Source organism: Phalaenopsis equestris, unplaced genomic scaffold (assembly GCF_001263595.1).
Source record: "Phalaenopsis equestris unplaced genomic scaffold, ASM126359v1 Scaffold000191, whole genome shotgun sequence".
In the NCBI taxonomy this organism is placed as follows: Eukaryota; Viridiplantae; Streptophyta; class Magnoliopsida; order Asparagales; family Orchidaceae; genus Phalaenopsis; species Phalaenopsis equestris.
The window spans coordinates 432,000-452,101 of record NW_018164633.1 but is presented as its reverse complement, the minus strand read 5'-3'; the positions used below and the strand labels follow the sequence as shown (position 1 = coordinate 452,101).

The following is a 20,102-nucleotide window of genomic DNA, read 5'->3' as shown; positions in this document are numbered from 1 at the left end:
GGGCCCCAAGCCCGTTTGCGCCGCCGGTGATCACCGCCACCTTCCCCACCAGCCTTTCTTATAAAAACTTAATTATCAGCCATTGATTAAGATAAAGTTAATTGAGAAACTAGAGACTAGTGAAGGAATTCTTACTTCTTCTCTAGAGCATACATGTTGGATGAATTGGTTTGTGTTTCAGATGTTGATGTGCAAGGGAAGAGGAAAGGAGCCATTTTTATAGGAGATGACCGACGTACGATGATGTGGATTATATCGTATTATATAACATGTTTGATGTGGTATGATTCATGTCGTCATTTATGTGTACGAAAACATATTAGGTCTGTAGTATAGACCGGTAGACGATGGTGTGGATCGCACCAGCTCATAAATGTTCACATGCACGAACCCGTAAATTTTCGGATCTGATGAATTAATAATAGAAATCCGTATGTCTTTAATTAATCTCATCCATTTAAGAACTTTTCGGATATATCGATAAATTTAATTGCATCATTGGTTTCAATGCACATGCAATAAGAAAAGATGTATTTTATAGAAATTTATCTAAACGGCACGCAGTCTTTTTTGTATTTACACATGTAACACCTAAATTTTGATGTTTACACTCATAACACTTTGTTTTTATAAATTTATGTATAAGAATATGTATTTTAGGTCTTAAAAAATAATACTAAAAAATTTTGTGATATACATGTCAATATCAATACATTTGGATACTGTATGTTCCGAGGATGATTTCATCCACACTCGTTCGAACATCTGAAAATGACGGACGTAATATTTTCTCTTAAAAACATGTAAGTTCTGACTTTTGCCCTCCGAGATTCTTTAACTTTTTTTTTTTTTTTTAAATATCTATAACTTATAGTTTGAATGCATGATATAATTCATGGATCACCAGCTCCACCATCCTATATGTTAGTAATAAAATAAAAAATTAGGTGCCGTGTTTCTTTCATATTAATGGATAATGATCTTTTAATATATAATTCTAATTGTTTAAAATGAAGTTGTTGAAATATTAGTTAAAACATGATGCATGTGGTGTGTATATATATATATATATAATGCTTAATGTTATGTAATTGTTATTTAATAAGTACAGAGAAACTTACCAGGCAGCCGAAGTGGAACCGCACATGTCGTCACATGCAGAATGGCGTCGGTAGTTTCATCCTTTCAACGCCAAACTCAAAGTCATGCAATTGCAAATGGAATTAGTTAGTGCACCCTGTTAATCAATATAATTTTAATATTTTTAAGTTTATCTGTTATTAATATAATATATAAAAAGTGTTTAGTATGGCTCATATACGGTATATAAGGGACAAATGTTAGAGTGGAACGGAGCAAGTTAGTGGAGCGGAGCGAAAAAATATATCCAATTAGGGGAGTTCCGTTACGTGGGTTGAGGCATGAGGGGGCAACGCCCCGCGATACAATATAAGGATAATTTTATAATTATACATTATACTTTAGAGTCATATATATACCCTATTTGTAACCCTATGAATATATTTTGTACTTCTTTTTTGAATTGAAGAAAAACCGCCGTCATATTTATCGAACCTCGTTAAATCTGTGTTTTGAATTTATGTTTATTCCTGTTTTCTTTGCCCAAATTTCTCAACAAAAAATTAATTATCTTAAAATAAATCATTTTTTTTTCTAACCGGCCAAGTTTATTTTAATTTTTTCTTTGGCCATTTTATGAGGAAAAATATTTCTTAAACCACCTATGCTAAAAATAAATTTCTAAAAATGGTCATTATAATAATTGTTTTTTTTCTTAATTAAAAAATAAATCCCCCATTAAATCCAAGTTTTTCTTAGCGTTCCGTCTCTGTTCCCCTTTTTCCGTTATTGTTATTTTTATGAAGTAAATCCAAATTTAATAAATCCGACTGGGAGCGAGACACAACTCTTGCATCGCGGTAACGATATGTTACATCCGGATTCATCAAATCCTATCAAATGTAATCTTAAATGCTTTGCAACCGCCACACTAGAGAAGAACTACGCATTCAAGCATATATGCCATATAAATAATGCACTTAAGAAAACTAAGAACAAAAGGCTCCATTATTTTAGCTCCTTCAAAGTATAACAAAGAGAGTTGACGGCAGAAGTACAGCTACCTTCGCCCTCTCCCATGGAAAAGAAAAAAAAGGGAACAAGAATTATATTTGGTCGTAAGCAATATATATATATATATATATATATATGATTAAGGCATGGGATGGAATACTTGTGGTTGGTTGGTTACTCAGCTGCTTTGCCTTTCAGGCGATTGCTTCCGCCAGGTGGGGAAGAGACTGCACCTCCCATTTCTAACAAGTAGCAGAGCAAGGAATCAACGTCGTCCCCAAATATGCTGTACCCTTCAATCACCTGCATGTAGCTGAAACCCATTGATAGAACTATTTCGACCGTGCTGCTTGGCCCGGACTCAACTGGCGCCTTCTCTCTTTTGTTGCCCGGATGCGCATTTCCTGCCCCCATACCAACATACAAAATTATTGATGCATAAAATCTATATTTTTTGTGTTTGCATGTGTAAATGGATAGATTGTGTATGATCATATTCATATAAAAATTATACTTGCAAGATTCAAGGTGCATTTGGGTCAGCTTGTGTTTATCCAAATAAAACGCTTATCTGGAAATGCGAACCGCAGGGTGTGACCCGCTTTCCGCGTTTGGTGTAAGAAATCAACTGCATTTTCGGATAAGTTGCTCAAACACAATTTCCAAATGGTGATGCAGCGTTTTCAAAAAGCAGCCAGAGCAAATAGGTTGCCCCAAACAGAGCCTAAACATGCATGACACTCGAAGCCTATGTATTTGCATATCTAACAACAAAACCTCAATTTTAGGTAAATGCTAACGTACTTGTAGTAGAGGAAGATGGTTCGGCTCTAGATGTGGAAGTTTCTCGTGAGGAAGGAAGTTGTCTGGACTTGTCTTGGCCGAGATATTCAGCTCGGGAGGCCTCCATGACCATGCGCTCTATTTCTTTCTCTGTTAGCTCCACGTCCGAGTAAAAACGTCCCTCAGCTAGAAGTGCCTGCCCGTGGAATAAAAGCATTATAATTTTATAGGAATTACTATCTTTTGCAAGGATCCCCATGGATTAAATGATGATGGATTAATATGAAAAGAATTTCAATATATTTTTTTCACTTCACCCAACTGAAAAAGAACACTTGAGCACATTCCTTTCCACTCTAATGGAAGAGGGTAACCATTTTAGTCCCATGCTTACAAAAGCTTCAATTTAATCCCCAAAATTTTATAAAATGTGCTGCAAAAATCCCCAAACTCTTTACAAGGAGGATTATTCAGCCCACATTAAAAAGATCTGGAGGCTAATTAAATAAACATTCCTATAGACTCTGAGATTAAAATGGTAACATATAAATAAACAGGGACCAATTTTGACATTTTACTTGGATAGGATATATAAGCTTCAAATGCATATGGCATTACCAAGTAAAATATGGCATGATATTAATTAAAAAAAAAGGAAAATACTGCATGGCAGGTAGAGAAAACTATTCGCACTTACATTGTCAATCTGCTGGTCTTGTTGGGCCTTGATAGCAGCCTTCACCCGGTCCTTATCAACATTCGCCTAACGAACAACAATGCAAATCAACTAAAAGGCGAATTACCAATATAGGAAAAAAAACCTGGAGGAACCCTTAACAACTATTTTGCTCCATATTTATTTTTCTAATAATTATGGAACTAAGGTTGATGTTTAGTAAAGTTAATTCTCTTACAAGGTAAAACTTATCTTTTTTTTTTTTTTTTAGCATAACACTCACATTATTACATACTCAAGGACAAAGCAGCGAGAGAAAAAAAGGACAAGCCATCAAAAGGAGGAAATAATTTCGCACTGGCTCGGACCAAATGCAAGGAACAACAATTTCACATCACTGAAAAAAAATTAAATAAAAAAATTATGGGAGATTACATACATACAACATAATTCATTTGGTATTTGCATATCTAACACCTAAAGTTTGATATTTATATTTATAATATTTTGGTGTCATGAATTTATGCATAAAAAAAGTGTACTTCAATTTTAAAAAAGTTAACAGCTGTGGTCTTTTGATGTGATATTGACTACTACAGTATTATGCATGTAAATATGAAAGTTTAGGTTTCAAATATGTAAATACATAAATGTTGTATGCAGATAAATGCTCAAGGGCTCACCTCCCGAAGGCAGCTAAATCCAAGTCCAGCCCCAATAGTCAATCTGCGGGGATCAACAAGCGAATTGTAATGATTTCCATGGTGGTAACTTAACCTGATTGGCGGTGTGTCTGTGCCATAGCTTCCATGGAAGATGTTGATAGGTTCTGAAGAGAGGAAATGAGAATTAAAAAATAATAATAATACCTATTTATCAATAAATGAATAGTCTATCTTACAAAGGTAGGATTGCAATTCATGAAATGAGTGATAAGGAAATAAAACTATCACCTGTACTGTAGCAATAAATGTGGATAGGACGATTGTACATCTCCGAAAAGGCCTGGATTTCCAAGTTATTTCCATATACCTGATAAAATGGAATGACATTTAATTACTTTAATAAGGCTGCATTTGACTGAGTACACTCGTAATTGAAGCAGGTTGTCAACAGAGCGAATTGAAAAAGAATGATTTTATGCAACTTGGCAAATCTTTACATTCATAAATTAAGTTCCTAATTTAATTACATACAGATAAGACATGATTTGCCATGGTTCCCCGCAAATGCTATACAAAACTGCGATTCTTCATCCACCAAACCACAAGGCTTTTACCATATTTTATATACAAATCCCATGAGATCTACAAGCATCCCGAAACCACAAGGCCTCCGAAATAGACATTGAACAAATGTGAGATGCTTTGCATTTAGGGATGTAGTCAAGTCTATTTAACCTTTAATAAAGCTTAACTTTATGTATTAAATTGAGGCTCAAACACAAGTTCAAGTCTCAAGCTCAACTCAATCAAATTCACTCGACAAAACACCCCTCATCTTACATCTTCTGGTCATCTTTTAAGAAGAAAATTAAAAAAAAAATGTTATCTTATGGGATAGAACTATACTTTGAATAGAATAAATTTACGATAAGGTTTCTAAACTGATGTATTATAGATAGATATTAATTGGCACCCATTATTCTACAAATTGGAGGCCTTGTTATTGTACGTTTTTTTTGCAAAAAAAAATTTTTTTTTTTTTTTTTTTTTTTTTGAAAGAATCATTGGCATCCCTCTCTCCCCATATTTGCTCGTTTGCCAAAGTAGCAAGGATTAACAGCTTCTTGTTTCCCAATTCAATTTCTATATATTGAGCAATCATCGATCATCTCAAGTACAAGGGAAAATGATCTTCCTCGTTGCTTTCTTGGTTAACAGTGCATATATTCATGATGCAAGTCAAGAATTACGAAAACTCCATTATCCTTTGAGTTAACCTTTAAAGTCCTAATAATGTGCCCTAATATTTTCTACTAATTCCAAAGTTTTCTATACCCCAATTTTGGATTAAATAAGTCTATCTTCAATTATCTTCAACCAATATAACTCAAACTATTCTAACATAAAATCCGACTCTAAATTATTTTTCCTATCACACATTCTTAGTATTCTCATCTGACGCTGATAATTTAAATATCAATGATATCTTTACTGTCAAACACTCAAATATATACAACATAAATAGTAATGGAGGGCATTTATAAACTTTATATCACATGAGGATGGTAAAAGGGCATATACGAGATGATTATTCAAAGTTCTAATTTACATCCAAGCAAACAACATATTAATTCCCAAAATGCAGTGACTTAAGAATATTTGTGAATAATCTAACTCAATATGATGCAAATATGAAGGTTTATACTCATTGTACATGCAATATATAAGCATCGGGATAAGAACATTAATATTTTGAGTTTGGATGTTGTCTAAGTTATCATATTTTCTATTTTCTTATTTATTTTTTTATGTAAAAGAGTATTATGGTGGTGCCTATAAAAATGGAACATGTTCGTTATTGTTTTAATTCATTGATTGGTTTGGTTCAATACTTTCAAAGCCTATGTTCAACACGTTTAGCTCCTTGCTTTTGTACAGCCACTACTTAGCAGGTTCTATCATTGGGTTACTGTTGCAAATGCCAGCAATTATTGATAGCAACTGTTTCCATTATTTGATTGATGATGAGAGACACATTTCAACACAAACCCAACAAATATAAAAAATAGACAAAACATGCCATGGATGAATTTTTATTTTATTGTATATTATAAAAATAATGTAATTATGACACCTGATACTAGTAATACAAAAGCACTGCATAATCAAGTTAACAAATCCCATGAGTGATAGGAGTAGAGAGCTAAGGAATTTTGATTAATTGTTATAATTTCTTTTTTTTTAATCTATGGATGTTGCTATATTGGAATTTGGACGATAGCGGTAAGAGAGAAATTTATTATGCAAAACTTAGTGTTGTCTTACTTTGCTTTGATATATTGTGTTACTTCTATGAAAAATTTGATGTTACTCTGCATTACACATCTACTATACATAACTTGTTATGTGATATTTTACAACTAACGTAAATTGTCATTTATTATTTAATGCTATGTAAATATGTTAATACATTTTTTTCTTTAGTATATTTTTAAGATATGTATTAATATATTAATACTAACATTCGTTTTGACTCTACATCATTTTCTTATGAAACTTGCGTCTCAAAACGCCTTAAGATTTATGCATCTTCTCACGAACTAAAAACACAGTGAAACACCTTAATACCTAACTGTGTAATTTTAAACATTGCATCCAACTTAAATTTTTTATTAAAAAACATTAATTTTAGTTTGTAAAAAAAAAAAAAAAAAAAAAAAAAAAAACTTATATTTATTTAAAAAAATTCCTCAACCTATTTTTACTTATAAAAAATTGCCCTTGAAAGGACCCCACCCATATGGTGTAAAAATCCAACCAATCATAACAAACTTGCCAGATGATGATTTGCCAAGGCTCCCCACAAATGCTATACAAATCTGCAATCCTTCATCCATCAAGCTGCAAGGCTTTTACTATTTTATATACAAATCCCATGAAATCTGCAAGCATCCCGAAACCAGAAGGTCTCCGAAGTAGACATTAAGAAATGTGAGATGCTTTGCATTTGGGGATGTAGTCAAGTCAATTCAACTCTTAATAAAGCTTAACGATGTATTAAATTGTGGCTCACACTCAAGTTCAAGTCTCAAGCTCAACTCAATCAAATTCACTCAACAAAACAACCCTCATCTTACATTGTCTGGCCATCTTCTCAGAAGAAAATAAAAAAAAAATATTATTTTTTGGGGTAGAACTATAATTTGAATAGAATAAATTTATGATAAGGTTTCCAAAACTGATGTATTATAGATAGATATTAATTGGCTCCCATGATTCTACAAATTGGAGGCCTTATTACTGCACGTTCAAACAAAAATCAGACTTCCACAATCAGTTTTTTCTTTTTTCTTTTTTTTTTGTTATAAGTAATCATTGGTATCCCCCTCTCTCCCCATATCTGCTCGTTTGCCAAACTAGCAAGAATTAACAGCATCTTGTTTCCAAATTCATGTTCTATATATTGAGCAATCATCGATCACCTCAAGTACAAGAAAGGAAAAATGATCTTCCTCGTTGTTTTGTTGGTAACAGTGAATATAATCATGATGCAAGTCAAGAATTAAGAAAACTCCATTATCCTTCAAGTTAACCCTCAAGTCCTAATAATGTGCCCTAAATTTTTTCTACTAATTCCAAAGTTTTCTATACCCCAATTTTGGATTAAATTAGTCCATCTTCAATTATCTTCAACCAATATAACTCAAACTATTCTACCATAAAATCAGACTCTAAATTATTTTTCCTAATTCTATCACACATCATTAGCATTCTCATTTGACACAATTAATTTAAATTTCAATGATATCTTTACCGTCAAACACTCAAATAAATACAACATCAATGGTAATGGGGTTTTATAAACTTTACATCACATGAGGATGGTAAACGGGCATATACGAGATGATTATTCTCAGTTCTAATTTACATCTAAGCAAACAACATATTAATTCCCAAAATGCAGTGACTGAGATTATGTGTGATGATCTAACTCAATATGATGCAAATATGAAGGTTTATACTCATTGTACATGCAATATATAAGCATCGGGATAAGAACATTGACATTTTGAGTTTGGATGTTGTCTTAGTTATCATATTTTCTATTTTATTATTTATTTTTTATGTAAAAGAGTATTATGGTGGTGCCTATAAGAATGGAACATGTTCGTAATTGTTTCGATTCATTGATTGGTTTGGTTCAATGGTTTCAAAGCCTACGTTCAACACGTTCAGCTCCTTGCTTTTGTACAGCCACTACTTTGGCAGGTTCTATCATTGGGAGACTCATTTCAATTGCCACTAATTTTTCTAGGATAGCCACTGATTTCATTATTTGATTGATGATGAGAGACTCATTTCAACACAAACCTCCCAACATAATTATAAAAAAATAGACAAAACATGCCATGGATTAAATTTTATTTTATTATATATTATAAATATAAAAAATGTAATTATGACACCTGATACTAGTAAAATCTATCAAAAGCACTGCATAATAAAGTATAACATCATATACTAGCACAAAAAACATAATAACAAGATATGAAAAACTATTATTGTTAATTTAAATTAAATTTCAAAATTTTATAATGTCTACTACTTTCAGTTGTCAATAACACACCAAAATTAGCATTCGCCAATCATTACATAAGCTAAAATCAACATTGTTTATAAGCTATAAAAAATCCTAAAAAGAGTGGCCAATATCGTTCTAAAAATAAACAAACAACATCATAAAATCTTGTTATTAAAAATTAGCACGGATTTTTTATGAAACCTATAATAACACAATAAAATCCTAAAATATAATAATTAAACAACATTAAAAGAACAAAAATTAAAAAAAAAACCATAAATTTAAAATTAAGGTTAAAAGGGAAAGTTAAAGGCTTAGAGCCATTAGCATTTAACTCTAATACCTAATTAGAGTAATAAGAGCAAACTAAAGGCATTTGCAGAAATCGTGCAGAAATCAATAGTAGGAACTAAAAATTGCACCAATTGCAAGGAATAACTAACCTTAGCTGATTTGAGAAACATGTGAAAGGTTACAATAACTATGGCAAGCGACAAATTTAATAACACGGACAAGATAAATGCCTTATTAGAACAAAAAAATATAAGAGGAATACATAGCATGATTAAAAATTGAGCGAATATGATGACTGAGAGCAATACTAGTAATACAAGAAGAAAGGCAACCGTACCGGCTTATGTGAGAAATAACCAGACAATAGTGAGATCAAAGGAGTGATTGATAGAAAAAGATGCTATGCTACAACTACGAATAAAATGCTCATGAGAGAAGCTTACAGCAAAAAAAAATGGGCACAAACTAAACACGCTATGTTGGTCATGCACAGCCTTTCTTCGACCCAAGTTCGAGACTAACTGCCTGTTTAGCGGAGCTGCGAGAAAGCGGCACGGTCAGCCGCCTCATTTTTTGCCATTTGAAAAAGGTGTTTTGCCTGCGTTCAAAATGAGGCGGCACGTCGTAATATTGGTTTCACGCCACTTTCCACAGCATGTGTTCCACGTTTTTATGTTGGCTATTACTCAAGAGCCCTCTATCCACTCCGCCCTACTCGAGCTTGCTTCTTTGCGCGCAAAGGCGAGGGATCCCGATCAAGATACTTTCAATCTTCATATCTCCCCTCTTTGCTCAGATCTCTCTAAAGGTACCTTTAATCTCTGCCCTAAACTTTGTGGGCTGGTTCATGGTTTGATTTCTGCCATGGAAGAGGCATCGGTTTGGATCTCTCTCCCATAATTTGTTGTTGTTTTCTCTGTAGGATTTTAGTGTCTATGCACGATGATAATGTTTCTTTCGTGGGTATTTTGATAACTATGCATTTCAATAGTATATTGGGTGGTTTGCATTTCTATGGGGATTTGATACGGGGAGATTGTTGTTCTTTGTGGGGGTTCAATCTATCTGTTGGAAATTTGTCAGGATTTAATATATATTCATTTGAGTACTAAATTATGGTGGTTGTGTTCGTGCATATTTTGATGTCTTTGTGGGGTTTCGATCTCTCTTATTTTGATTCTTATGTTTAGCAAATTGATTTTTGAGAAATGCTACTTGTGGTATTAGCGAATTGATGGTAGTTGTGATATGAAAGTTACATGGGGATTTACGATATGAAAGTTACATGGGGATTTACACACAAACCGAGCACACAGTTCTTATGTGTTTACATCAATATGGAAGTATGTAGATTGATTGGTGTAGTTGTATTTGTGCATATTTTCCGTTTGAGGAGTGATTTACCTATATTGCTTATATGGTAGCAGTCATTTTAATGTAATTTTACCGATATGAATTCTACATGCTTATAAAGCTCAATTTTTTTTTCTGAGAAGTTTCATAAATTTATTAGATTTTGTTTGCAACATATGTAAATAGGCTTATTAGATGATTGGATTAAGCAGGGTTCATGTAAGATTGTTGGATATGTGGGGTTGGTGTATGCATGTTGTATGAAATTATATTAAATGTTTAAGAAAATTTACAAACATAGCACACAATTCCTATGTGCTTACATTCATGGCAAATATATGCATAAATATGAAAGTTTAGATAAGATGGTATTTGTATTCGTGCGTATCTTACTGATTTGACATGATCGCACTTTATAGCTTATGTAGTAATATTGTTCATTTTGATGTGGTACTAAAGATTTGAGTGTTATGTGCATAAATCTAAAAGTTTTGCCATGCAATGTAAATTCGTTAGAAAGGTGCTATGTATGCAAATGGAGTTTCTTTGATGAATTGAATATGTGGAGATGGTGTATGCTAATTGAATATGTGGAGATGATTTATGCTAAGTTGGATGAACTTTTAGCCCTGCTCTTTTTTCATAAGACAATGCTAAGTCATTATAGGAATATGGGGTCGGTGTATGCAAGTTGAATATATGGTCTTTGTGTGGTAGTAATTAATACATATGCTATATCATTTCAAATGTGTGAGAAATAATCAACATATATGCTACATCATTTTATTTTATAATGTTTGGATCCGATTTGGATGCTTAGCTCTCATATTCTTCTTCTACAGTTTACTCCAACATACATTTATGGCATCTTTTGTTTAGTAGACCGTTAAAATATATGCAATAAATCAGCTCATTATCTCATTTGTAAGAAGTAGTCCGTGTCAGTCAATAAAATGAATTGATATAGCATATGGGCATGTATAACTCTCTCATATTGAGTTCGATATGATAACTAATAGGTTGGGAATTGAAATAAAAATATTATGTATGCTTCACCTGCTCCTTCACATAAACTTCTTCTGTACATGCTTATATATTGTCACTTATTTTTCTCTCTCATCAAAATTAAAGATTTAAACGGGCAAGACAAGAAAAAGTGGAGCTTCTGCAATGTGGGAAAGAGATACAAAGAAAATATGTTGTGATCTCCATTTAAAGGAATTTGAAATGGCAAGTAGGCCCTCGTGTTTTTCAACAAAGAAAAATGACAGAACATTTTAAAAAATATATTTGTGAGGCATCCTACAACATTTGACATTGATTTTAATTTTGCTAACAAAAATCAATCAACTGATCCTCCTCAAGTATATGACTATCGCTTGGGGGAGTCAATATTACCAAATGATTTTAAAACATGTAACTCTTGCACGCAGGATGAAAAAGGTGTTAGAGATATGATTCAGTTGCGAGAGCAGATTACAAATAAATTAGTTAATAAGTGATGATTGTACGTTATTATATAAGGACATAAGATTAATCTCTTCATGTTGACTCTCTCTTCGATGATATTTACGTGAAACATTTAATAATTTCTTGTGTTATTTTTTTTTGTTTTATTAGCATGTTGTATTTTATCCCACTTAGATGGCCTCCAAGGCAACTGTGAGTGTGATTTAAGTTTTTTTTTTTTAATTACATGTTTTTTTATTTGGAGGTTTTTTTTATGTTGCTATACTTTTTGACATGTATGAGTTCGGTCTAAGGCAACCAAGATCCCATTCTTTTTCAAACATACGACTATAAGGGTTCCTCTGGAGGGCCTCTGTGACACTATGCATCTGCGACGTACGTGTTTAGTATTACGTGGTTAAAGACAACCAAGTTTCCCATTTTTTAGGTCTTCAATCTTCTTATAATGATAGATTATTCCTTAATTTATATTTGTTCTGAGATCTCACTTTTTCATAAATCTTTATCGTTGTATCCTTTGTTATTCTTATTAGTTAATTTATCTTATAACTTTATTATTGTACTATTAAAAGAAGCTAATTTTATGTTTGGAATTTTCTCATTTTAAGAAATATAATCTTGAGGGCTTTTGCTGCTTCCAGAAACTTGTACTGCATAAGCTGATTGCAATATTGCATACTTACATCACAAAGAGTACGTGATTATCAAAGAGAATTTTATAAGTGTACAAGGAATAGATCAGAAGTAGACTGCAACTTCTTTAAGTGGATTAATTGGTTCGCAGAGTCTACTTTAGATAGTCATCGCGCATAGAGTTAAAATTTTCCTGTATAATTGATTGTTTGGATTTTAAGAGTAATATTACAATAATATTACTTTCTGTTCTTGTATTTTTATTTTTTATTTTGATTGTTGTGTTCTTTTGTTACTCGTTGTTAAATGAGATATAACTTTTAGATGTAATATTTGAAGTTATATTTTTTTTTTTGAATTTCTGAATTTATTATTTGTTTTCATGTATAAGTTATTAATTCTGAAATTGTTATCTTACAAACAACACAAGTATACAAGGTAATACCGTCTTTTTTCATAAACAATTGCAACACAGTTGATGCACAACTGAACTAATCAAACAGACACAACTTCACCAAAAATAACTACTGCGCAACAGTTTTTTTAAACAGCTACAGCTGCCACAAACATGCTCCAAAATACCACTTAACACACTTTAAAGTGCCAGACATATGAAAGAGCTTATATGCGCATACTGAAGCATGAGATGTATAAGAAAAGCATTTAAATATCTATGCTTCATAGACTATAATGCATTTTTCATGTATTTTGAAACTAACAAAAAACCCCGAAAAAATCATAAAAATCTAGAGTTATTTTCATAGCTTTAATGGAATTGATATTGAACCGGACAAAGTATTTTGGACAGACTTAATATCTATTTTAAATTTTTTCTCACATTTATATGTTCTTTAAATTTTATTCTTAAAAGCTAAAAATTCTACAATTTTGCTAAATATTCTCCTTTCTATTAGCATGACCTAAGGAAAACCATTTTTATTAATAATAATTTCCTAGCATTTATCTCAACATAATCAAAAGTCTACCCTGACTACACATTTTGTTTTAAAATTTCATAGAAATACTTCAATTTCTATGATTATATAAAATCATAAGCCCATACATAATACATGTCATTGGAATTGTTACCATGCAATATATTCCCATACTTCAATTTTCAATCATAAGCCCATACTTCAATTTTCAACATATTCTTCGTCTTCTCGAATAATTGCAAAATTTTGACATTTTTGACTAATTATATTTTAATCCCCATAAAAAATATGTGAATTAGAAAACTAAAATTCAAATCCTAGATAGCATTTCTCTAAATATCATACCCTAAGCCTCACCTCATAAATTCATTTATTCATATAAGGACTTATCCAGATAACTCTTCTTCCCTATGCATAGTCAATTGATCATCGCCCAAGCTTTATCTTTTGAAGTCCTCTTCATACAGACTAGATCTATGGACTGATGGTCCTTTTTGGTCTAGATTAATGCACGCAAGCTAGTGAAAAATTAAAATTTGTGGCATATTAAATAAATGGATTGTAAAGGATGAAGAAACTTGTGGCATATTAAATTCCATGAAAAATACATTCAAATAAGTGGCACTAGTGAAAAATTAAGATTTATGGTTATATCAATAAACAAGACTAGCTCTAAGGTAACATAATTTTACAACACGTCAGAAACTAATTAAGATATGCAGGTTGTCACGTTTTCTAGGGAGCAATACCGCCAGGAAAATTGCAGGAACCATACCAAGTCAACTTCATGAATATAATAACATTTATGATGATATAGTTATATTTGTTATTTCTTCCTAAATTGCCACAGTAAACTATAATCAAACGTCAACAAAAAAAGGTGAAGCAAAATGAATCCTTAAGCTCAAAATAACATCAAGTTACTCAAAAAACAACAAAATGATCAATTTTTAGCCACAACAAATATTAATAACAGAAAAAGAAAATAGACCTTATCCCGCCTTTTCCTCTTGCAATATGATGTAAAGCCCTCAGTTATGAACTGTGAGAAATGATCCCTTTCCCTTTCCTACAGTAAGAAAAAGATTATTCTCACTATCTTTCAAGATCAACAGAAACAAAGAGCACAAAACTAGTATTAAGTTATGCCACCATGTCTAAAGAAAGAGCATAACAAGCACTGTGAGATGGTTAGCAGGCCAATTAGACGATGAGATCGTTTCTTCTTCTGCATTGGCAACCGACTACAAAGATACATCAAAATACCAAAAAAATCCTAAATGCACCACAAAACAATAAGCATGGAGCTAATAAACCAATCATACAGACTTGTCCAGATAAAACAGTTTTACAAGTCTATCTCAAAGTACATATACGAAAAAGGTAAGATCATACATCCCACCCAATCCCTATGTATAAACACGTCTAACATGTAAAGTTTACATTTATAACACCAAAATCTTTCATATCACATCAAAAATACAACCATTTTGACTTCTAAAAAGTGAAATGCATCTTTTTATGCATGGGTAAGTTGACATGTATGTAAAAATTGAAGTTTAGGTATTAGAAATGTAAATAAATAAGAATTGAGTGTCATTTATGTAAATCTTCCTTAAAAAAATACATAAACATGTATGTAAACATTAAACAACTCCATTTTAAAAATTGAGAAGGCGACCTCGACCCCGCCGACTGCGAGTTTTTCCCGAGACTACAGCTCAAAATTCATCATTAGAACATATTTAACGAAAAGTATGAGTGATAGAAGAATGTAACCTTGCAACTTAGAGAATGCAGCTACATGAACATGCAATCATGTCAAAATAATTCTTGCAGTTATCTTAAAGTGTAAGCAAGATCTAGTTTCAGAAAAAGCTTTTAGAATAACTGACAGATCATTTGAATTAAAAAGTAATAAAAAGGTCAACATATACCATGTAATCAATGCACATCTGCCGGGCTAAATCATAAGCTTCAGGATCACCATAAACTTGGTCAGCAACTGCTCGAAATAAACAATTACCATCTTCCACCATCTTCTTAACATCAAAACCCTTCACCCGCCTGATTTCAATTTCAAAAAGTCGCTCTCTTTCCTGCAAGGGGAATTATGTATATTCTGCAACTTAAAACAATTAAAGTTTCTATGATTCGCTTCAATATAAATTTGAAATAGAAAAACCAAGCAGCAGTACAATAAAAATGGGATAAAAAGAGATGCACATTATAAAGTTGCTTTTTCAAACAAACAGTTCACAGAATCACATGATATTTCTAGTCTAAGAAACAGCTAAACCATTCAAATTCGCCGTGATAACACCACAATTTATAATAAATGCTTTTATATCACGGAAGTTTTTTAAGAAATCTTGAGATCAAGGCCAAAGTTCAGCCAAGCATATATAGAAATTCATTATTTCTGTTCTCCAACAACCTTTTATGATACCATGCCTATTAACATTTACGATGAGTCGGTGAACTTAAAATAATGAATAATTCAAATTTCAGGTAAGATATTGAGCATATGAAACAAATGGTAAAGATTTATCATAGATGATAACAAACAGTAGAATTAACATATGAAGATTGCTTAGAATATGCATAATGAGAAAATGACCATTAGGCACTTTTAACTCTCACATTATAATGAACACTAGAAGGACTTCTACATTACAGATTTAAACATCATCACAAACGTGAAGGTGCATTAATATTGCTGATGGTAACTTGTCTTAAAATACATATAGTATTGAGCACATATGTTTAGAGTGAAGCTACATAACTCCAATTAAACAACTCCATTATTCAAAGAAAATGGGGCAGAAATCACACAAATAAAAACCAAAAAGAAAGAGGATATGAAACTTTTGAGAATAAAACAAAATTTTGCTTAAACTTGCCATAACAGCATCGGCTAAAATCGGTGGATAAGGATATCCAAAAACATGTTCAAGCTATGATGCACAAAAATAGGCATTAAAAAAAGTGATACATCAGATTTTAAATATAAAATTCCAATATGCCTTGCAAAAGTGATCAGCATGTCACATTAACACCCAACGACATAAGCACACATACACACATATGGGCATCTGTTTTTTCAAAACAGTGAGCACAATGAGTATGTAAGGGTGCCTTTTTTCATTAATGCATAAAGCGCAGTACATAATGTCCATGACTCATATATTATATATGCATGTATTATGAGCATACAACAATCATTTAATTAGAAAAAATAATTCATACTAGATAATAATTTTTAGTAAATATAATTGTATGTTTAATAACAATAATTTTTCGCCATACAAAAGCAAAAAAATAATAGAATTAAATAATAAAGTGATGAAATAATAGTTAAAAATCAACAATATCTATGTGATTTAGGGACCAACTAGAGGGTGAGAGATTGAGGCTTTCTAAAATGACAAATGATGCTAAGTTGAAGCCACAAAAAATATTCTCAAGGAAATAAAATAAAATAAAGGAGCAATGAAGCCAAAGGTAGTGCCCAACCATTGCAGCAAATGCTGAACTAAATCATAAAATATCCAAAAATTTGTTTTGTAAAGTGGCTAAGAGCGCACAGCTATGACACAGCACAGTGGAACGGCACAAAATGAGAACTTCTCGTAAGCTTGCGCTTAATAGGTATGCAATGCATAGGGCTAATGCATCTCTTCACTTGGCTCCTAAAATGAGCTTTAAAGCACACTTTTAACAGCACTAGTATACATATCTATATATGGTTGCATATAAATGAAAAAAGAAAACAATAGTTTACAATAGCATTTACAAGCACAAAACTTATAGGATATGTTTGGTTGCAAGTATTTCAAATTTCGATATATTCAAAATACAATACAAAGTAAAACTATGCATTGAAATAATTTATCAGTGTTTGATGTCTTATAAAAAAATATGTGTTTAATATTTTGTTTTGATTCCTTGCCAAGTAAAATCTATACTTGAAATACCGCAGCAACTGATGATGGTAGCTGCAAGCAAAGGCTAATGGTGGTGGCAACTGACAGCACAATAATGACAGTGACTATAATGTTAGGTGCGATAGTCAGGGGGTTGAAGTTTCACTTTTTAACATATTTAAAATTTGCACAAATAGGCAAAATTCCGAAATAAGCCATACTAAAGTTATATCCAAATTGATCAGTAAGATCAGGGTTAACAAGCTACAACCTTACTTATTCAAATATATTAATATATTACTCTGCATTTATTTTTTAACCGATCAAGCCCCTCTCCTGCATTTAATATATTTTACACTGCCAATATTTGCAACCAAATGCTTCCCACACCACCCAGCCTTAAGAAAAAGAAAAGGAAACAGAGTAAGATAGTAAAGAATAGCAAAAACGATCACTTGAGGGAAAAAAAAAAAGATTGCGCCTAGCCTAAGGTTATGTCCAATTGCAAACCATACATTCCCATCCCATGTTAAAATGATTATAATAAAAGTCAAAAATAGTTAAGAGAACCATAAAAAGGGGCTTCAGATGATGCAACCAACATGGCATCCTAAATCATGTGTGTTCAAATTGTTGCTCTAGTGTTCAACCATGTGCAACAGTGGAACATCCTTGTTTTTAAAGAACTGTCCAAAAACAAAATCACTTTGACAGGAAAAAAAAAGGTAGTGCTTCCATAGGGTATGACAATGTGTAGGCCATAAATGTCCATCCCCTAAAAATCATTCAAACAAATACACGTAAAATTAGAGGCCCAAAACAAATGTCATGAAACAGATATTGTTCATGCATAAAAAAAACCCAAAATTAACAATCAGGGTAAAAAATAGCATTAGCATGCTATACATTGTCGATGAAAGGTAACATAGCTGAAAAAGATACGTGATGCAGTTAAGATCACAGATTATGCCGATTTAAGAAGAAGAATAAGATTTAGCTTCAAAGAAATTTTCTGCTGATCGATAAAATATTCCAAATAAAATGTCATACCACATCATTATATTGGGAGGTAAAACAAGGACCCTGTTCATCTGCACTATTGTACCCTTCACCATCTGCGTATGATCTAGGAGAAGAAGGCAGAGAGCCTGAAGGTGATGACCATGTAGAAACCACAGGACGTGCGGCTTGTCTTCTAGAACCAATAGTCACAGCATTAGAGAACTTAAGCCCTGATCTTCTTAAGCCACTAATTGGTGATGATGGCTTTGGAGGTGGGACAGGAGGAGGAGGGGGATTAGACCCACCAATAAGCAATTGAGAGGGCCCAACACCCACAATAACAGAATCATCACTTTCAACCTTTTCAGTTAAATGAAGCCCCCCTGAGCCCCTTACTTGAACAGCAGACTCAACAGTTTCCTCAATACAAGGTTTTCTGTTCTCAACTTCTTCAATGTTCGTAACATCGACTCTACTTCCCTGCGAAGTTTCAGTTGGAATCTCATTACCACTAGCGACTTTCTCATCAATACCAACGCAATGCTGTATATGGTCATCCAGACCACGAGTGTCCTGATTCTGCTCCTTCTCCTGTTCCTCCTTATCACTTGACGCAGACTGTGACGCAGAAGGTGGTGGAACTGAACTCGAAGACGGGCGATTTTGGTTTGTAGAAGAGCTCCCTGAGCCCCGTTGCACCACGATACGAGTCATCCTGCTCTACAGCAACACCACCACACCGTCCTTTATTTATTTCTCCACTTTCGTACCCGGTTCACGCAAATCAGAGGTCCCAAACAAAGCCCACAGGTTTATCACGTGTTCTAGCTTTGGGCGCGGTGATCCCAATTCCTTTGCAGAACAATTCCTTCCAACCCTGTACGATCTCCTCCCCACAGGCCGATTTCTGCATCCCCCTAACAATTCTCATGAGAACCAAACCCTCAACTTCGACACAGAGCACCAAGAAGAAACCCTTGCCTAAACCCAAATCCAGCTCAAGCTATACGATAACTAATCCCCTACCAAAAACCCAACAATCATAAATCCCACCGAAATAAAAACCAAATTCCCCATAAAAAAAAAGTGCAAAGAATCGTCCACAAACCCTAAAAAAAAAAAAATCTATAGAATCAAAGAAGCGACGAAAGATTACCTCGAGCGTACCGCTTAGAATCAAAGATCCGATGAACTGATCGAACGATGAATCCAAGGAAATCGCTAGGGTTTACGGATATTAAAAAGGCGAGAGTGAATTATGCTCGGGTGCTTTCCACTGGTAGTAAAATGGAATTCTTGAGAGGCGCCGAACGCATTAACCGAAGCAAAGCGCCACACGTGTGCGGATTTCCAGCGGCTTCTCTGCCGCCAACTATTGGCTGGTGGCGCACGTGAGCTAGTGACGTGGCGTCTAAGGGTCCGTTTGGGGCAGCTTATAAGTGTGGGCGGCGTTTTCAAATGCCGCCGTACTGTTTGGTTAACACATTTCACCAGCTTATTCGAAACTGCGTTTGAGTTTTTACATTAAACGCAGACCGCAAGTTGACTCCTGCGGTCGGCCCGCGGGCCGCGTTTTAGGATAAGCAGCTTATCCTGAAACGCATAAGCTGCCCCAAACAGACCTTAAATGAAAATCAACATTTACATAAATACCACTATATCTATGAAATGTATAATACTATAATCTGA

The 20,102-nt window shown here is 33.2% G+C and overlaps 2 protein-coding genes across 4 annotated transcripts in view; both read right to left on the bottom strand.

Annotated features, from left to right (window-relative positions):
• LOC110022454 (momilactone A synthase-like) overlaps positions 1-1,564 on the bottom strand; it is a 2,730-nt gene extending 1,166 nt beyond the window's left edge. The window contains exons 1-2 of the mRNA XM_020721406.1: positions 1,532-1,564; positions 1,122-1,182 (exon numbers count right to left, since the gene is read on the bottom strand). Of these exons, the coding sequence (XP_020577065.1) occupies positions 1,122-1,182; positions 1,532-1,564 (94 nt within the window). The remainder of the gene's footprint in view (positions 1-1,121; positions 1,183-1,531) is intronic.
• A 512-nt stretch (positions 1,565-2,076) lies between these two features.
• On the bottom strand, positions 2,077-19,709 carry LOC110022444 (OTU domain-containing protein 5-B). Of its 3 annotated transcripts, XM_020721393.1 has the most exons (10): positions 19,570-19,709; positions 18,462-19,435; positions 15,423-15,584; positions 14,477-14,554; positions 4,507-4,585; positions 4,237-4,382; positions 3,575-3,640; positions 2,899-3,073; positions 2,262-2,498; positions 2,077-2,214 (listed from the first exon to the last, which is right to left on the bottom strand). In XM_020721393.1, the coding sequence occupies exons 2-9, from the start codon at positions 19,125-19,127 to the stop codon at positions 2,269-2,271; spliced, it is 1,602 nt and encodes a 533-aa protein (XP_020577052.1). In that variant the 5' UTR covers positions 19,128-19,435; positions 19,570-19,709; the 3' UTR covers positions 2,077-2,214; positions 2,262-2,268. The 3 variants fall into 3 exon arrangements, with proteins under 3 accessions (XP_020577052.1, XP_020577051.1, XP_020577053.1); XM_020721392.1 differs by lacking the exon at positions 2,077-2,214 and having other exon boundaries at positions 2,221-2,498; XM_020721394.1 differs by lacking the exon at positions 2,077-2,214 and having other exon boundaries at positions 2,221-2,498; positions 18,462-19,320.
• Positions 19,710-20,102: the final 393 nt, after the last annotated feature.